This window comes from Hypanus sabinus, chromosome 26 (genome assembly GCF_030144855.1).
Source record: "Hypanus sabinus isolate sHypSab1 chromosome 26, sHypSab1.hap1, whole genome shotgun sequence".
NCBI lineage: Eukaryota > Metazoa > Chordata > Chondrichthyes > Myliobatiformes > Dasyatidae > Hypanus > Hypanus sabinus.
This window is the reverse complement of record NC_082731.1, coordinates 37,107,874-37,126,178: the sequence shown is the minus strand read 5'-3', so window position 1 is coordinate 37,126,178 and position 18,305 is coordinate 37,107,874. Positions and strand designations below refer to the sequence as shown.

The 18,305-nt window shown below is 49.5% G+C and overlaps 1 protein-coding gene across 2 annotated transcripts in view; it reads right to left on the bottom strand.

Annotated features, from left to right (window-relative positions):
• The window catches only part of dmac2 (distal membrane arm assembly component 2), a 33,206-nt gene extending 15,736 nt beyond the window's left edge, over window positions 1-17,470 (bottom strand). Inside the window, exons 1-3 of one of the 2 annotated variants that reach the window (XM_059950874.1) lie at window positions 16,998-17,470; window positions 3,698-3,879; window positions 743-823 (exon numbers count right to left, since the gene is read on the bottom strand). In XM_059950874.1, coding sequence (XP_059806857.1) covers window positions 743-823; window positions 3,698-3,879; window positions 16,998-17,030 — 296 coding nt within the window. In that variant the 5' untranslated portion in view covers window positions 17,031-17,470. Of the gene's footprint in view, window positions 1-742; window positions 824-3,697; window positions 3,880-10,814; window positions 10,929-16,997 lie in introns of those variants that run through there. The other variant, XM_059950873.1, reaches the window with a different exon arrangement.
• Between the last annotated feature and the right edge of the window lie 835 nt (window positions 17,471-18,305).

The following is an 18,305-nucleotide window of genomic DNA, read 5'->3' as shown; positions in this document are numbered from 1 at the left end:
CATCCGAAAACTTTGAGCCTCCGACCAGCCCCTCTGATACAGCCTCCCGAGCGCCATCCTCTGCCAAGCCATCCCAGCCGCCGAAACAAGCAAAGCCCAGGTCTCTGAGGCCTTCTCCTCCGGAGATTCCGGACCGCACAGCAGCAGCGGCAGCGAAGCGGGCATTTTAGAAGTTTCTCCAGATGTTCCTCCACGCTCTCACATCTGCCTCCAAATCAGGATTGTGCACGGATCCCTACTTAACACGGAACGGATATCCATTCTCCAGAGAGGCCGCACACACTGCGTCGCGCCGCCATCTTCTCCTCCTCTGAGGGGTAAAGTAACATCCAGAAACTCAGTCTTGCCTACGGAACCTCCTTTCTGTTCCCCGAGCTAATGGATCCTCTTCACTACAGCTCGCCTCTTCTCCCCTGTTCCCTTCTGAGTCACAGAGCCAGACTCAGTGCCAGAGACCTGACCACCATGACTTTCTTCTTCTAAGTTCTCAACGGCCTGGGACGAAGGGCTCCTTTGTTATTATGTCACGTGTTACAGACGAGTGGTCACAACAGAACATGCCAACTCCTGCACAGGTCAGGAAGGGACGGGGGTCACCAAAGCTGTGAAGCAGGAGCCTTCACTGTGCTGTCTTTCACTTGCACAGGAACGATGAGCCAAACGGCCGCTTCTCCAACAGCTAACACATTTACCCGCTCTGCGTTATCAGTACTGTGCAGGGAGAACTAGAGCTATGACTTACCGCACTGCTCCTCGCTGGCTCAGGATGTAGTAGGCCGCTGCGATGTAAATGCCGTACGTTTTCTGGGTGTACCCGTAGTACCTGGAACGAGGAGAAAGGCCCGGTTAAGAGGCTCATTGCAGGCACATCCCTCCCCATCATCAGCAGCATCTGCAGGAGGCACTGATTCAAAAAGGCAAGACTGTGCCAAGCTCTCAGGCACACATATACAGCAAGGGTGCCTAAGACTTTTGCACAGTACTGTACTCGTCCACGTGAGCTTGTAAATCTGACAGGAGCAAAGAATGTTGGGAATGGCGAGGGTGGATTCCCCTTCCCACTCTCAGTCCACAACAGAGACCCAGATCAGAATCAGGTTTATCATCACTCACGTACGTCATGAAATGTTTTTTTTTGTGGCAACAGTATGAACGGAGTGGAAGATAGCGCTAAGTAGGGTCATCAGTTGAATCCTTCCTATTCTAATGTCTCTATTTTTCCCTTCAGGGTGGCTGGGGTCCTGTCGGGACCCTTGAACTACGGCGACACTCAAACCGCGGTTCTGCACGGCGGCCTGCTCCTGTTCTTGGAGCTCACCGATAGGTACATCCGGGTTCAGCCTGAAGTCGGACGACTTAGGGGCTGCGTGGCCCTGTGGACCGGAATTCTCACCGGTGTCGTGTACTGGGGAACAGTGGGAGTCGGAACGTTGAGGGCAGTGAGAGTCGGAGGTTGTAGTCGATTTGCCGATTCCCGAGTCAGGGAACTCGAAATAAAAGCAACAGTGCTTCAGACTGACTGTAACAGAGAAACAGCGACTGTATCTCCCCTGTCACTGCGGAAGCAGCGATACCGGACTCTCCCTAGTTAGTGAGAGAGAGAGCCTAAGGGATGTTGAAATGTTGGAGTGAACAGTTAGTTTTTGATGGTCTCTCTCTGGGGGCTTTGCTGTTGCTGGCTTGGTGGGTGGTGGGGGTGCTGATGCTTTATGCTGGAATATTTGGGGGGGATTGATGCTGCTTGTGCTTGGCAGTGGGGAAAGGGAAACTTTATCACGTGGTGTGAGCAGAATCATCTGCAGCTTAATGTAAGAAAGACTAAGGAGCTGGTGGTGGACCTGAGGAGGGCCAAGGCACCAGTGATCCCTGTTTCCATCCAAGGGGTCAGTGTGGACATGGTGGAGGATTACAAATACCTGGGGATACGAATGGACAATAAACTGGACTGGTCAAAGAACACTGAGGCTGTCTACAAGAAGGGTCAGAGCCGTCTCTACTTCCTGAGGAGACTGAGGTCCTTTAACATCTGCCGGACGATGCTGAGGATGTTCTACGAGTCTGTGGTGGCCAGTGCTATCATGTTTGCTGTTGTGTGCTGGGGCAGCAGGCTGAGGGTAGCAGACACCAACAGAATCAACAACCTCATTCGTAAGGCCAGTGATGTTGTGGGGGTGGAACTGGACTCTCTGACGTTGGTGTCTGAAAAGAGGATGCTGTCCAAGTTGCATGCCATCTTGGACAATGAATCCCATCCACTCCATAATGTACTGGTTAGGCACAGGAGTACATTCAGCCAGAGACTCATTCCACTGAGATGTAACACTGAGCGTCATAGGAAGTCATTCAACTTTACAACTCCTCCCTCGGAGTGTCAGACACCCTGAGCCAAGAGGCTGGTCCTGGACTTATTTCTACTTGGCATGATTAACTTATTATTATTTAATTATTTATGGTTTTCTATTGCTATGTTTTGTAAAGGCGGTTTCTTCTTTTTTTTCTTTGTTACTGTTGGGTCAGGGTTTCTTTGTTTGTTAAAAGCAGGAATGTTTCTTTGTTTCAAGAGAGTGCTGGAAGCTTGTTTGGGTTAAAATTTACTGATAACGAGAATGGTATTCCTTTGTAAACCAAATGGGGATTAATGTTCTTTCTTCTGAGTCTGTAAGTTTTTGTTGACGGGCTTTTGGGGAGATTGGCGCGAGGGAGTCGAGAGAGAGGACGCAATGCTGTAAGCTGGGTGAGGATCGGACCCCAAGCGGGGGTCCGAGGCCGGGAGGTACTCCGAGGAGGGGGGGGGGGGATGAAGCTAGATGTGCTTGGTTGACCACTCGGAGGGTCCTGAGCTGTTTGGAGAGTCGAGGAGTTCGGAGGGGATCGAATGGTGGCCAGAAGACTTCAGAAATTGAGCTCCAACGGTTGTGCATGAAGTAGTTTGGACTTTGATAAGTTTGGCACCTTTTCATTATTTTTTCTCTTCATATATACTGTATCGTTATTAATCACTTAGTTATAGTAACCCTTATAAATTGTACTCATTTAATCGCATACGGTGTACTGTCTGTTTTTGGGTGAGGCGGGGACATCATACAGCATCCACACCAGCTGATTACCCAGTTTGGCGGGGCCGAAGGCTGCTCCCCCTAGACGAAACGAGCTGAGCGAGCCTGAGGCGACCCAGGGGGTTACATTGGGAGTGTCAGACACCCTGAGCCAAGAGGCTGGTCCTCGACTTATTTCCACTTGGCATGATTAACTTATTATTATTTATGGTTTTATATTGCTATATTTCTACACTATTCTTGGTTGGTGCGGCTGTAACAAAACCCAATTTCCCTCGGGATCAATAAAGTATGTCTGTCTGTCTGGGATTCTTACATCTTTTTTCTGTCATTCATCCTTTGGGGTTTTTTCTGTTTCGAGGATGACAGTGGAAAGTAAGAATTTCAGGTAGTATACTGTATACATTCTCTGATATTAAATGGAACTATTGAACTATCACATTTCTCCCCCATTCTGACGTTTGGTCTGAACAACAGCTGAACCTCTTGACCACGTCTGCATGCTTTTACGCATCGACTTGCTGCCATGTGATTGGCTGTTTCAGGTGTACTGAATGAAGAGGCCAGACGGTATAAGCCTCAGATGTGGTTAATTATGGGGATCCCTCTCGACGCTAATTTTGTTGACAAGTAGCACATACGCATTTTTCCTCCTCAGGTTCCAGTTTCTCAAGGCCATGCTCCAATTGAAAAGGTTTTCAACATCATAGAAACGCTCGTAAAGTTTCAGCAGGCCACGCTGCATCCAGTGAACGTGCTTTGGCTTCGAATTGTGGGAGTGTGCCTGGCAGCGGAGTGGCGCTAAGACCTGGTAGCCTCGCATCTGGAATTAAATGTGTCGGCGTTAGAGGCAGAGAATACAAAATCAACTCCCAACCCTTAGTGGTCACATAGGGGCTGACCAAATCATCCGTCCACAACGCAATGACCAGTGCTGAGGCGTACATAACATGTTATCTGTCCCCAACCCCATACATAGGGGCTGCCCTTCAATCACCTTCCTCAAGTGAACAAATACACATGCACTGTCCCTCAATCACCTTCCAACAGTAAACAAACACACAGGGACCGTCCCCAAATCACCCAACAGTGAACAATGACACAGGGACTGGCCCCAAATCACCACCCTCAACAGTCAACAAACACACAGGGACCGTCCCCAAATCACCCAACAGTGAACAATGACACAGGGACTGTCCCCAAATCACCATCCTCAACAGTCAACAAACACACAGGGACTGTCCCCAAATCACCATCCTCAACAGTCAACAAACACACAGGGACCATCCCCAAATCACCTTCAAGTCAAGTCAAGTCACTTTTATTGTCATTTCGACCATAACTGCTGGTATAGTACACAGTAAAAATGAGACAACTTTTTTCAGGACAATGGTGTTACACAACACAGTACAAAAAACCAGACTGAACTACGTAAAAAAAAACAGAGAAAGCTACACTAGACTACTGACCTACACAGGACTACATAAAGTGCGCAAAAACAGTGCAGGCATTACAATAAATAATAAACAGGACAATAGGGCAAGGTGTCAGTCCAGGTTTCAGGTATTGAGGAGTCTGATAGCTTGGGGAAGAAACTGTTACATAGTCTGGCCATGACAGCCCGAATGCTTTGATGCCTTTTCCCAGGCGGCAGGAGGGAGAAGAGTTTGTATGAGGGGTGCGTGGGGTCCTTCATAATGTTGTTTCCTTTGCAGATGCAGCGTGTAGTGTAAATGTCCGTGATGGTGGGAAGAGAGACCCCGATGATCTTCTCAGCTGACCTCACTATCCACTGCAGGGTCTTGCGATCCGGGATGGTGCAATTTCCGAACCAGGCAGTGATGCAGCTGCTCAGGATGCTCTCAATACAACCCTGTAGAATGTGATGAGGATGGGGGGTGGGAAATGGACTTTCCTCAGCCTTTGCAGAAAGTAGAGAATCAGGGACGCGCTTAGGAACTGTTCTCAAATCTTCATTGACAGTGAACACACAGGGACCATCCCCCAATCACTTTCCTCAACAGTGAACAAACTCAGGGACTGTCCTCAAATCTTCCTCAACAGTGAATACTCAGGGACCGTCCCCAAATCTCCCTGAATGGTCAACAATCACAACGACTGTCCCCCCTCATCCATTTCTTTCTACAAAACTACAAAAGGTTATTTACATAACAAATATGCAAAGTGCAGACAATCAGTATTTACAAGACAGTGAGCAGATTCAGAATATAATTTGATCACTACTGTCTATAAAACAGTCAATTTCCCGGAGGGCCACTGTATCCACTGTGAACGCATGCTACCTCCCCAAGGGCAGCTGGATATAAAGAGGGGCAGGCTGTTGGCCCGGGCAGACTCCTCAACTTCCCACCGACTAGACCCGTAAATGGCCATCTCGGCGAGACCCAGGAGTTTCACGTGGTGTCAGTGAATCTGCTTAAAACCCTTTTGTATAGTACTGCCCTATGCAACACCTTCCACCCCAGGTCCCCAATGTACAGCAGCAAAGCCCCAAAATACTAGGGACTCTACTACTACTATTTCTGCTAGGGACTTCCTCCATCTCCCAATCACCTTCCTCAACAACAAGCAACCACAGGGACCGTCCCACACCACCTTTCCTGACAGAACCACACAGGGACCGTCTCCCAATCACCTTCCTCAACAGTAACGCACATCGGGACTGTTTTCCAATCACCATTCTCCAGTGAACCATGCAGGGACCGTCCCCCAACCACCTTCCTCAACAGTGAACCTCACAGGTATCGTCCCCCAGTCACCTTCCTCAATGGTCAACCACACAGGGACTGTTCCCGAATCACTTTCCTCAACAGTGAACCACATGGGTACTGTCACCCAATCACCCTCGTCAACAATGCAGGTACCATCCCCAAATTACCTTCCTCAACGATGAACAAATAGGGACCATCCGCCAACTTCCACAATGGAACCACACAGGGACCATCCTTCAATCACCTTCCTCAATAGTAAACCACACAGGGACAATCCCCCAATCACCTTCCACAACAGCGAACCACAAAGGGACAATCCCTCAATCACCTTCTTCAACAGTGAACAAACCAACAGGGACCATCCTTCAATCACCTTCCTCAATAGTAAACCACATAGGGACAATCCCCCAATCACCTTCCTCAACAGCAAACCACAAAGGGACAATCCCCCAATCACCTTCTTCAACAGAGAACAAACCAACAGGGACCGTCTTTCAATCGCCTTCTTCAACAGTGAACAAACCAACAGGGACCATCCTTCAATCACCTTCCTCAATAGTAAACCACACAGGGACAATCCCCCAATCACCTTCCTCAACAGCGAACCACAAAGGGTCAATCCCCCAATCGCCTTCCTCAACAGTGAACAAACTCCCATTCATCTACAAAGACAAATTGCACCTCTTCAAGAAGTCAATAACACGGGGATTATTCTGCCAGAGATTAACCAGACTCTTTGGATTGGAGGGTTATCGTGTCATGAGCCGTGAAAGAGACTGAGTCAATCTTCTTTGGAAATTAGGAGAGTGGAAGGTGCCCTTATTAGCACATAAAACAGCACAGCAAAGGAACAGGCCTTTTGGCCCACAATGTTGTCCCAAACCATATGAACTGATAATTAAATGGCTAACTAAACTAATCACTTATGTTACAGACAAAGAGAGAATCTGCAGATGATGGAAATCAAAGCAACACACACACAGTGTCGGAGGAACCCAGCAGGCCAGGCAGAGTAAACAGTCAACGTTTCAGGCCGCGACCCTTCGACAGGACTGCAGAAAAAAAGCTGAGGAGTAGATTTTAAAGGTGGGGGGGAGGAGAGGCGGAGAGGCAGAGATGCACAAGGTGAGAGGTGAAACCTTGGGGGGGGGATGAAGTAAGGAGCTGGGAAGTTGATTGGTGAAAGAGATACAGAGCTGGAGAAGGGGGTAATCTGATCAGTGGAGATAGAAGGCCATGGAAGATAGAAAAGGGGGGAGGAGCACCAGAAGGAGGTGATGGGTGAGAGAGGGAAAAGGGGATGGGGGGGCATTACCAGAAGTTTGAGAAATCAATGTTCACGTGATCAGGTCGGAGGCTACCCAGATGGAATATAAGGTGTTGTTCCTCCAACCTGAGTGTGGCCTCATCACAACAGTGGAGGAGGCCATGGATGGACGTATCGGAATGGGAATGGGAAGTGGAATTAAAATGGGTGGCCACTGGGAGATCCCGCTTGTTTTGGTGGACGGAGTGTAGGTGCTCAGCGAAACAGTCTCCCCATATACAGGAGGCCACACTGGGAGCACCAGATAAGGTAGATGAAGACTCACAGGAGAAGTGTCGCCTCACCTGGAAGGACTGTTTGGAGCCCTGAATGGTGGTGAGGGAGGGGGTGTAGGGGCAGCTGAAGCGCTTGTTCTACTCACCAGGAGGGAGATCAGTGTGGAGGGACGAGTGGACAAGGGAATCGCGTAGGGAAAGCAGGAAGTGGTGGGGAGGGGACAGAAGGATGTACTTGGTGATGGGATCCCGTTGGAGGTGGCGGAAGTTTCAGAGAATAATGTGCTGGACGCGGAGTCTGGAGGGGTGGTAAGAGAAGAGGAACCCTATTCCTGATAGGGTGGTGAGAGGATGGGGTAAGAGCAGACATGCATGAAATAGAAGAGATGCGGTTGAGGGCAACGTTGATGGTGGGGGAAGGGAAGCCCCTTTCTTTGAAAAAAGAGGACATCACCTTTGTTCTAGAATGAAAAGCCTCATCCTGAGAGCAGATGTGGTGGAGATGGAGGTATTGAGAGAAGGGGATGGTGTTTTTACAAGTAACAGGGTGGGAAGAAGTAGTAGTCTGGTAGCTGTGAGAGTCTGTGGGTTTATAATAGACATCAGTAGACAAGCTGTCTCCAGAGACAGAGACTGTGAGATCGAGAAAGGGGAGGGAGGTGTCGGAAATAGTCCAGATAAATTTGAGGGCAGGGCGGAAGTTAGAGGCCAAGTGGATGAAGTTGACGAGTTCAGCCTGGATGCAGGAAGCAGCACCAACGCAGTCGTCAATGTAGCGTAAGAAAAATGGGGGACAGACACTGGCGTAGACTTGAAACATGGACTGTTCCACATAGCCGACTGAAAGGCAGGCATAGCAGGGACCCATGCAAATGCCCATGGCTACACCTTTCGGTTGAAGGAAGTGGGAAGCACCAAAGAAGAAATTATTTAGAGTGAAGACAAGTTCTCACTGGAAGAGAGTGGTGGTGGAGGAGACCTGGTTGGATCCAGTGTCCAGAAAGAAACGGAGAGCTTTGAGGCCCTCCTGGTGGTGGATGGAGGTGGATAGGGCCCGGACATCAGTGGCAAAAATAAGATGATGAGGGCCAGGGAACTTGAAATCCTTGAACAGATCCAGAGCATGTGAAGTGTCACGGTGGATGTAGGTAGGGAGGGACTGAACTTGGGTGGGGGGGGGGGAATAAGGGAGAATTGAGTATGCAGATATGAGTTCAGTGGGGCAGGAACAAGCTGAAACAATGGGTTTTTCTGGACAAGTGGGTTTCTGGATCTTGGTGGGAGGTAGAAATAGGAGGTGCAGGGTGCAGGAACAGTGAGGTTGATGGCGGTGGATGGGAGATCTAATGTCAGAGCTGGTGTGGGAGACAACGGCCTGGTGCTCCTTAATGGGATCCTGTTGGAGGGGTAAGTAGAGGAGGTGTCTGACAGTTGTCACTGGGCCTCAGCGAGGTAGAGGTCAGTGTGTCAGACCACCTTTATCTGCGGGTTTGGTGGCAAGGTTAGGATTGGTGCAGAGGTGGTGGGGAGCAGAGTATCCGGAAGGGACGAGTTTGGAATTGGAAAGGAGTGTTGAAGTCTAGATGGTTAATGTCCCATCGGCAGGTGGCAGTGAAAAGGTCCGGGGCAGGCAGAAGACCAGGGCCAGGAATCCGGGAAAAGGAGGAGGGTTGAAGAGGCGAGAAGGGGTCATCAGTGCGGGCTGGAGAGACCTTGCCGAAGACGTAGGCCGGGAGACAAAGGCGGCAGAAGAAAAGCTCAGCATCACGGCGGGCGTGGAACTCGCTGAGGTGTGGGCACAGGGGGACATTCTACCTCAGAGAGGGGAAGGTCAGAGAGAATGGGGAAAACCCGGCACGGATGACAACCGGGATCGGAAGGGGGTTGGTCGTGTCTGAGGAGAAAGGAGGTTTGGGCTATTCAGGACTGGTGGGGTGAGAGGAAGATGTTATTGCAAATTTTAAAATGCTACAGGGTCATGAGCAGGTAGACACTGAGATTCTAATGGAAATATCCAGTGAGAGGGCACCGTATGAAGGAATCAGAATCAGGTTTTTTTTATCACCGGCATATGTCGTGAAATTTATTAACTTAGTAGCAGCAGTACATTGCAATACGTTATAAAATAGAAAAAAAATCAATCAATTACAGTATATAGTAATTAAATAGTAAAATTAAAAATAGTGCAGAAACAGAAATAATGAAATGAGGTAGTGTTCATGGGTTCAATGTCCATTCAGAAATCAGATGGCAGAGGGGAAGAAGCTGTTCCGGAATCGCTGAGTATGGGCTTTCAGGCTTCTATACCTCCTTCCTGATGGTAACAGTGAGAACTGGGTGATGGGAGTCATTAATGTTGGTCGCAGCGTTTCTGAGGCATCGCTCCTTGAAGATGTCTTGGATACTATGGAGGCCGGTGCCCATGATGGAGCTCACTGGGTTTACAACTCCCCCAGATTACTTCGATCCTGTGCAGTAGCCCCCCACCACCTCCCCCCGTCATTTTTGGGAATTCATCAACCCAAACAGACATGGGACCAAGATCATTGAGGGCACTTAAAGAGGAGGGAGGTACATCTTTGAAAGATCAGGGAACTGAGGTCTATTGGGTACCGGCAAGGAGGTAGAGATCAGACAGAGATCATGCTTGAAGGGCCGAGTGGCCTAGCCCTCAACCCTGATCGGATACACAGGGCAAGGGGCAAGGCACTGGGTTCAGAGCTCAAAGCTCAAAGTAAATGTTATTATCAAAGTACATTTATGTCACCATATACAACACTAAGATACATTTTCCTGTGGGCATACTCAGCAAATCTACAGAATAGTAACTTGAGGATGATGGTGGATATTCATAGCTGGGGTTTAGGTGTCTGATGTTGCTGTGTTTGCCCAGCTTGGCTTTCCATAACTATAACTGGATCAATGAAAGATCAACCAGAGTGCAGAAAACAACAAACTATGTAAATGCAAATAAAAAATATAAAATAACAACATAAAGAGTCCCTAAAGTGAGATCATTGGTTATGGTTTCATCTCAATGATGGGCAATTGAGTGTAGTTGTCCCCTTTTATTCAAGGCCTGAAGATGTTTGGGGGCGGGGCCAATGTGGGATGGGGGCGTGGCTGCAGATGCGAAGGGCGGGGCTAGGTGGCGGGGACGAGGCGGGGTTATGTGGATGATTGGCAGTGTTGTGGGAGAGGCAGGAGCTGAGGCGAGCTGGAATTGGATTGGTCACAGAGATGATGGACAGCTGTGGTGGGCGGGACAGAGTATAGGGGAAAGAGCTGGAAAGGGGGCGGGGTTACGTGACGGGCAGGCGGGAGGCGGGGCTCGACCACTCGCCGGGCGCGAGCAGGCTTCCCGAGTACCATCACACGCAGGTCGGACCCAGGTCTCGGTTCTCGTTTCCCGATTCTCAACCTGTTTGCACTCCTTCCGCCGGGAGAAACGAGGAAACCTCCCGCCGGCCCCCTGCCTCCCTACCGTTCGCCTGGAGGACAGTCCTAGCCAGTGCCTCAGCACCGCCGCCGCCATCCCTCACCCCCGCGCCGAAGAGTGAGCGGACCGAGCAAGAGTGGTCCCGCTGAGAGGCGGGGGGGGGGGGGGGGGGGGCTCCGAACAGCGCCGCGGCCGGCGGGAGGACCGAGCAGCGCCGCGGCCGGCGGGAGGACCGAGCAGCGCCGCGGCCGGCGGGAGGACCGAGCAGCGCCGCGGCCGGCGGGAGGACCGAGCAGCGCCGCGGCAGGCGGGAGGACTGAGTAGTCCCAGAGCAGGCGAGGACCGGGCAGCCGCCCCGGCTTCTGCTGAACTCTTCAAACCGCTGGTAGAGGGAAGCAGATGGGAAGTTCCACGTGACTAATTTATTACCCTTTAATTAAATGCCACTTATGGGAGAAATAATCTGCACTACCATTAGACAGAAAGGACCAGAGCCTCAGGACTCACACCACCAGGTTCAAGAATATTTGTTTTGCGTGTCTGGAGTGTGGGTGTGAAGAAGGTATGTGAAACTATATGTAATTCAAAGGAAGCATTATAACTATAGCATTGTCCTGCTGTTACCTTTGATCTTAGCATATAAAATGGGCCAGGAGTATTTGTTGAATTTCTGTACCCACTAGCTTCACTGCCTCTGCAGTGACTTTGTTCACGTTACAACCGCGGGGATAAGCTCCAACTACCTGTTGAGTGCTCCCAATGGTGTACTGGGTGGTGAGTGGAGATACCTCTCCACCAAAGGAGGTGTAAGGCACTCCTTCCCCCCGCTAGCCTGCAGGTCACCCTTGGGCAAGGTGTAGCACCTACTCAGCCCCCGATCAGGGTCGCGTGAAACCATGGGAGCAGGTGGTGGACGGTCGTATGAGCAGCCGGTGCAGATCGCAAGACCTGGTTATGTGATCACTGACGCCAGGCAGACGATCTCTGAAGAGTATTGATAATGACTGGGGTCACCCGTCTTGTAAAGACACTGCCCAGAAGAAGGCAATGGCAAACCACTTCTGTTGAAAAATTTGCCAAAAACAGTCATGGTCACGGAAAGACCAGGATCGCCCACTTCGTAAGACAATCACATCACAAAACACATCTCAAATAGCCTCTGTCAGCTGAGGCCAGATGCTGACCTTCGCATGTGGCCCAGCTCTTAAGCCTGGCAGAACTGTTTCTACCAACACTATCAAAATCAGTGTGTGAAATCTAAACTATGAAGTTATGAATGTGGTTTGGCTCTGGGCCGTTAGGAAGCTACATTACAGGGTGTGACAAGATAGTGGTGAAAAAGGTGTTTGGCACATTGGTTTTCATCGTCAGGCACTGAGCATAGGAGCAGGCAAGTTCTTGTTTATTATTGAGAGACAGCGGAATAAGCTCTTCGAGCCACACCCCCCCCACCCCTGATTTAATCTGAGCTTAGTCACATGACAATGTCCAATGACCAATTAACCTAGAGGACCACAACCATGGGGTTTGGAGGCTTGCGTGCCTCAGTGATCAGGAGAGCTATGTTGGCTGGAGTCAGGGATTTTATGCTTTGGCTCAAACAGGTTAAAGGGTAGAGGCCAGACTAAGACTGGTTCACCGGTCCTCCAAGTTCGGGGCTTCACAACCCTGACTGGTTAAACAAAATTGTTATGGAAACAGCAATGAAGAACCTTTCTCAATCTCAGTGAGTCTCCGCCTAGGAGTTGTGAGACGAGAGTAGTGAAAACCGAGAGGAAGCTACTGACACGATGAAGGAAGCCCTGAACACCACCAGAGATGGAGGACCTCCATCACTGCCCTAAACGCCAGCGGCGTAACGAGTAGTAAGTAATCAATTAACAAACCAGCCGGTACATCTTTGGACTGGGAGGAAACCAGAGCACCTGGAGGAAACCCTCACTGTCACAGGGTGGAACGTACATATTCCCTGCAGGCAGCGACGGGAATTGAACCTGGGTCGTCTGCCCTGTGCCAACCGCTACACCGTCACGCCGCCCCAGTTCCGTTGCAACTGGTGAAGGCCATGGCTTGGGAGTATTATGTAGGGTTTTTATCACTCTGGTATGGGAAATGGTGCAGAAAACATTTACTAGAATGTTGCCTGGTCTCAGGGACCTGAGTTACAAGGTGAGGGCGTGTAGACTGGGACAATTCCCATAACTGTCAGAGATTCAGCATACAAAATGATGAAGGTGAAAGCACACAGCTTTTCCCCAAAGAAAAGCTGACAAATGCTAGAGGGCATAGGTAAGATCAAAGGAAAGAGATTTTAAAGGGACATCGGGGCTAGTTTCTTCACCAAAGGACGGTGCGTACTCGGAACGAGCTGCCAGAAATAGTGGTTGAGGTGGACACATTATATATAGCCATATAACAACTATAGCACGGAAACAGGCCATCTCAGCCCTTCTAGTCCATGCCGAATGCTTACTCTCACCTAGTCCCACTGACCCGCACTCAGCCCATAACCCTCCATTCCTTTCCTGTCCATATACCTATCCAATTTTTCTTGAAATGACAATACCAAATCTGCCTCTACCTCTGCATTAGTAATATTTAAAACCCATCCAGATGACGACATTGATAGGAGAGGTTCAGAAGGCCGTGGGCCGAACATGGGTGAGTGGGACTAGCTCATGGACGAGTTGGGCCGAGGGCCTCGCTTGGTCGGGGTCAGTACTGCGCCATAGCTGTCTGATGTTATACACAAACCGGAGCCAAACGATTTGGAGAGCACCCGCAGCCGGCTCCCCCTCTCCACGTAGCTGACGAAGCCAAAGGACACTTTGGTAGGGCACCGAGTGCAGTAGAACAGAGGGATCTGGGAATACAGATACAAAATTCCCTAAAAGTGGCGTCACAGGTGGATAGGGACATAAAGAGAGCTTTTGGTACATTGGCCTTTATAAATCAAAGTATTGAGTATAAGAGTTGGAATGTTATGGTGAGATTGTATAAGGCATTGGTGAGGCCGAATTTAGAGTATCGTGTGCAATTTTGGTCATCGAATTACAGGAAGGATATTAATAAGATTGAAAGAGTGCAGAGAAGGTTTACAAGGATGTTGCTGGGACTTGAGAAACTGAGTTACAGAGAAAGGTTGAATAGGTTAGGACTTAATTCCCTGGATCGTAGAAGAATGAGGGGAGATTTGATAGAGGTGTATAAAATTATGATGGGTATAGATAGAGTGAATGCAAGCAGGCTTTCTCCACTGAGGCTAGGGGAGAAAAAAAACAGAGGACATGGGTTAAGGGTGAAGGGGGAAAAGTTTAAAGGGAACATGGGGGGGGGGCGTCTTCACACAGAGAGTGGTGGGAGTGTGGAATGAGCTGCCAGATGAAGTGGTAAATGCGGGCAAACTTTTAACATTTAAGAAAAACTTGGACAGGTACACAGATGAGAGGGATATGGTCCAGGTGCGGGTCAGTGGGACTAGGCAGAAAAATGGTTTGGCACAGCCAAGAAGGGCCAAAAGGCCTGTTTCTGTGCTGTACTGTTCTATGGAATGGCAGAGACCAATACAGTTTGGCACCAGCAGTGCTGCAGAAGTTGCCAGTCAACACTAAACTCAATGTAGGATTACCTTAGGAACCTCGCCTCCAGATTTTTCCTTGGGGTTTTCTCCCGAAGCCTTCCCCGTGAGTGGGTACAGTCGCGAGGCAGCAGAGGTTTGAGATCAGAGTTTTCCTTCTCCAAGATGAGCTGCCAGCCACGGCTGACGAACCCCATCTGCCCAGTTTTTAGGTGCTTGTAACCCACCTTTGCCCCTTCTCCTGTCAGTAGAAACAGTTCCGCCGGGCTTAGTAGCCCAGCCACACAATTTACATATAAAAATACATAACTAAAATCATAGCAAACACAGCAGGCAGAGAGATTTGATTGTAACATGTGGGAGCTGATGAAACCTGGGAGCTCATTTTTAAAAAAAGACCAAACTCCCAGTGTGCAAGGAGAGGAAAAAAAAACACAAGTCGAGCAAACAATAAGAGCAAGGAACATCACGCAGGACATAAATGTGTCCATAGACACGAAGCCCGGAGTAGGCCCAGGGTCTTTGCCTCAGTGCGGCACACACGGAGCAAAGCATGGCGGGGGTCCCAGACACGAAGCCCGGAGCTGTCCCACGGCCTCAGTGCGGCGCACACGGAGCAAAGCACGGCGGAGGTCCCGGACACGAAGCCCGGAGCTGTCCCACGGCCTCAGTGCGGCGCACACGGAGCAAAGCACGGCGGAGGTCCCGGACACGAAGCACAGAGCTGTCTCACGGCCTCAGTGCGGCGCACGCGGAGCAAAGCACAGCGGAGGTCCCGGACACGAAGCCCGGAACTGTCTCACGGCCTCAGTGCGGCGCACGCGGAGCAAAGCACAGCGGAGGTCCCGGACACGAAGCCCGGAACTGTCTCACGGCCTCAGTGCGGCGCACGCGGAGCAAAGCACGGCGGAGGTCCCGGACACGAAGCCCGGAACTGTCTCACGGCCTCAGTGCGGCGCACGCGGAGCAAAGCACAGCGGAGGTCCCGGACACGAAGCCCGGAGCTGTCTCACGGCCTCAGTGCGGCGCACGCGGAGCAAAGCACAGCGGAGGTCTCGGACACGAAGCCCGGAACTGTCTCACGGCCTCAGTGCGGCGCACGTAGAGCAAAGCACAGCGGAGGTCCCGGACACGAAGCCCAGAGCTGTCTCACAGCCTCAGTGTGGCAAAGAGCAGAGCAGAGGCCACAAAGCAGTGAGGAGAACAGGGCCGGCCCTCGCCTCTGGTCCCGATGCCCTGCCTTTTCAAAGACCGCCTGGCCTGGAGTTTGAATTGTACGAACCGCCAGTAAGCTGGCGACCGCCTCCAGTAGCGCCACCTTAAATCGCCTGATTGTAGACTGGAATTATAATGCAGCCCGGGACCGCAGTCCCCCTGGAGCTGCTGACTGGAGTTGGCTGCAAACCGGAATGTACAGATTAACATTTGTTTTGGTGTGAAGAAGGTGGTGTGTGAAAACTACATCGAATTCACAGGAAGCATTGTAGATCCATTGTAACTATAGAGTTGTCCTGCTGTTACCTTTGATATTTAGCATGTAAAATGTCCATGAGACCATAAGGTATAGGGGCAGAAGTAGGCCATTCAGCCCATCAAATCTGCTCCACCATCCTATCATGGGCTGATCCAATTCTTCCAGTCACCCTCACTCCCCAGCCTTCTCCCCATACCCTTTGATGCCCTGGCTAATCAATAACCCATCTTTCTCTACCCATGACTTGGTCTTCACAGCCGCTCGTGGCAACTAATTCCACAGATTTACCACCCTCTGACTAAAGTAATTTCTCCGCACCTCAGTTCCAAATGAACGTCCTTCAATCCTGAAGTCGTGCCCTCTTGTCCTAGACTCCCCTACCATGGGAAATGACTTTGTCATATCTAATCAGTTCAGGCCTTTTAACATTCGGAATGTTTCTATGAGATCCCCCCTCATTCTCCTGAACTCCAGGGAATACAGCCCAAAAGCTGCCAGATGTTCCTTATATGTTAACCCTTTCATTCCTGGAATCATTCTTGTGCATCTTCTCTGAACCCTCTCCAATGTCAGTATATCCTTTCTAAAATAAGGAGCCCAAAACTGCACACAACACTCTGTGTGGTCTCATGAATGCCTTATAGAGCCTCAACATCACATCCCTGCTCTTATATCCTATACCTCTAGAAATTAAGTCCAACATTGCATTCGCCTTCTTCACCACTGACTCAACCTGGAGGTTAACCTTTGGGGTATCCTACACAGGGACTCCCAAATCCCGTTGCACCTCTGCACTTTGAATTCTCTCCCCTTCTAAATGATAGTCTGCCCATTTATTTCTTCCACCAAAGTGCATGACCATACACTTTCCAACATTGTATTTCATTTGCCACGTCTTTGCCCATTCCCCTAAACTATCGCAGGCTCTCTGTTTCCTCAACACTACCCGCTCCTCCACCTATCTTTGTATCATCGGCAAATTTAACAACAAATCCATAATCAATATTGGGTCGAGCAGGCCTCTTCTTACCAGAGTGTCTCGATATGATGCCTGTCTTGCTGAATAATACACTCCTGTATCAACTAGGTTCAGTGTCTCCAGTAACTTTGTCCATGTCACTGTACGTGTATATAAAACACACCACATTCTATAGATTATAGACTTACGATGCCTTACCGGAGGCCAGAAATCAGTATTCCCTGGTCCCATATGTCCTGAGTCAGCCACCCTACGGTTAACTAGCCCTGGAAGGAATACTCATTGCGTTCTGTAGGGCTCCACCATTTCAGACCGTAACACGCAGCCGCTTCAGTCCCGCTGCCACCAGTGGAAAGTTCCAGACCAGCCGATCACAAGGTGCAGCTCATCGTAAACAACACGGAGCCGAGAATGGAATCCGAACCGAGGAGAGGCAGGTTCTCCCGCGGGAGGGGAGGGAAACGGGCTGTCAGCTCGGCAGCGAGACTTTGAGGCTGCGCCCAGGGGAATCGAATTCACTGCTGAATCACAATCACTGTCTCACGTTATGAAGTTTGTCATTTTGTGGCAGCAGTACAAAGGTCAAAGTAACTTTTTTTTATCAAGTTAGTATATATCGCCTTATGCGACCCCAAGATTTATTTTCCCGTGTGCACTCACAGTACGTGGAAGAAAAATACTGAGACACTGTGAAAGACGTTAAGGGGTTAATGATTTTTTTCAAAAACAAAGAGTGTGAATTCAAAGCTGCAGTCAGTTATCTGTGGTTTAGGTACACTTGCGTGATTCAAACTTGCACTGTAGATGGGATGTGGGAATAGTTATGTACAGCAAACACGAGGAAATATGCAGATGCTGGAAATTCAAGCAACACACACACACACACACACACACACACACGCAAAGGGTCTTGGCCTGAAACGTTGACTGCGCTTCTCCTTATAGATGCTGCCTGGCCTGCTGAGTTCCACCTGGCCTGCTGAGTGTGTGTTGCTAGTTATGTCTACGCTTCTTTGTTCTGTGGATTGTCACATGTCTGCGATCGAGCAAGCCTGATGTACTTGTCTGGAACTGACACTTAAGCAGAGGTATAACTGTAACTGTTCAAGGACATACTGTGTAACTTCATTATTCTGTAGAATTATAGTCTAAACTCCTCCTTATGGTTAGATGCTTCTTGTCGTGTACACTTGTGATATAAATAAAAGTGTACTTTATTGTTAAGTGGAGTTCCAAGATCCCGGTTTTCGGTGCTTGGGCTTCCCATGGTATCACGTGATAAATAAAGGATTTTTCTATGGCACTCTCCCTCTGAGTCCGAGTATTTTTTCCACAACACAGTAGAACAAAGAAATAGAATCAATGAAAAACTACACACAAAGACTGACAAACAACCAATGTGCAAAAGTAGACAGTGCAATAAATAAAATTTACTCTAAATTTTAAGAATATTGTAATTAAAAAACTAAATAAAAAGAGCAAAAAATGTGAGGTAGAACCATACAG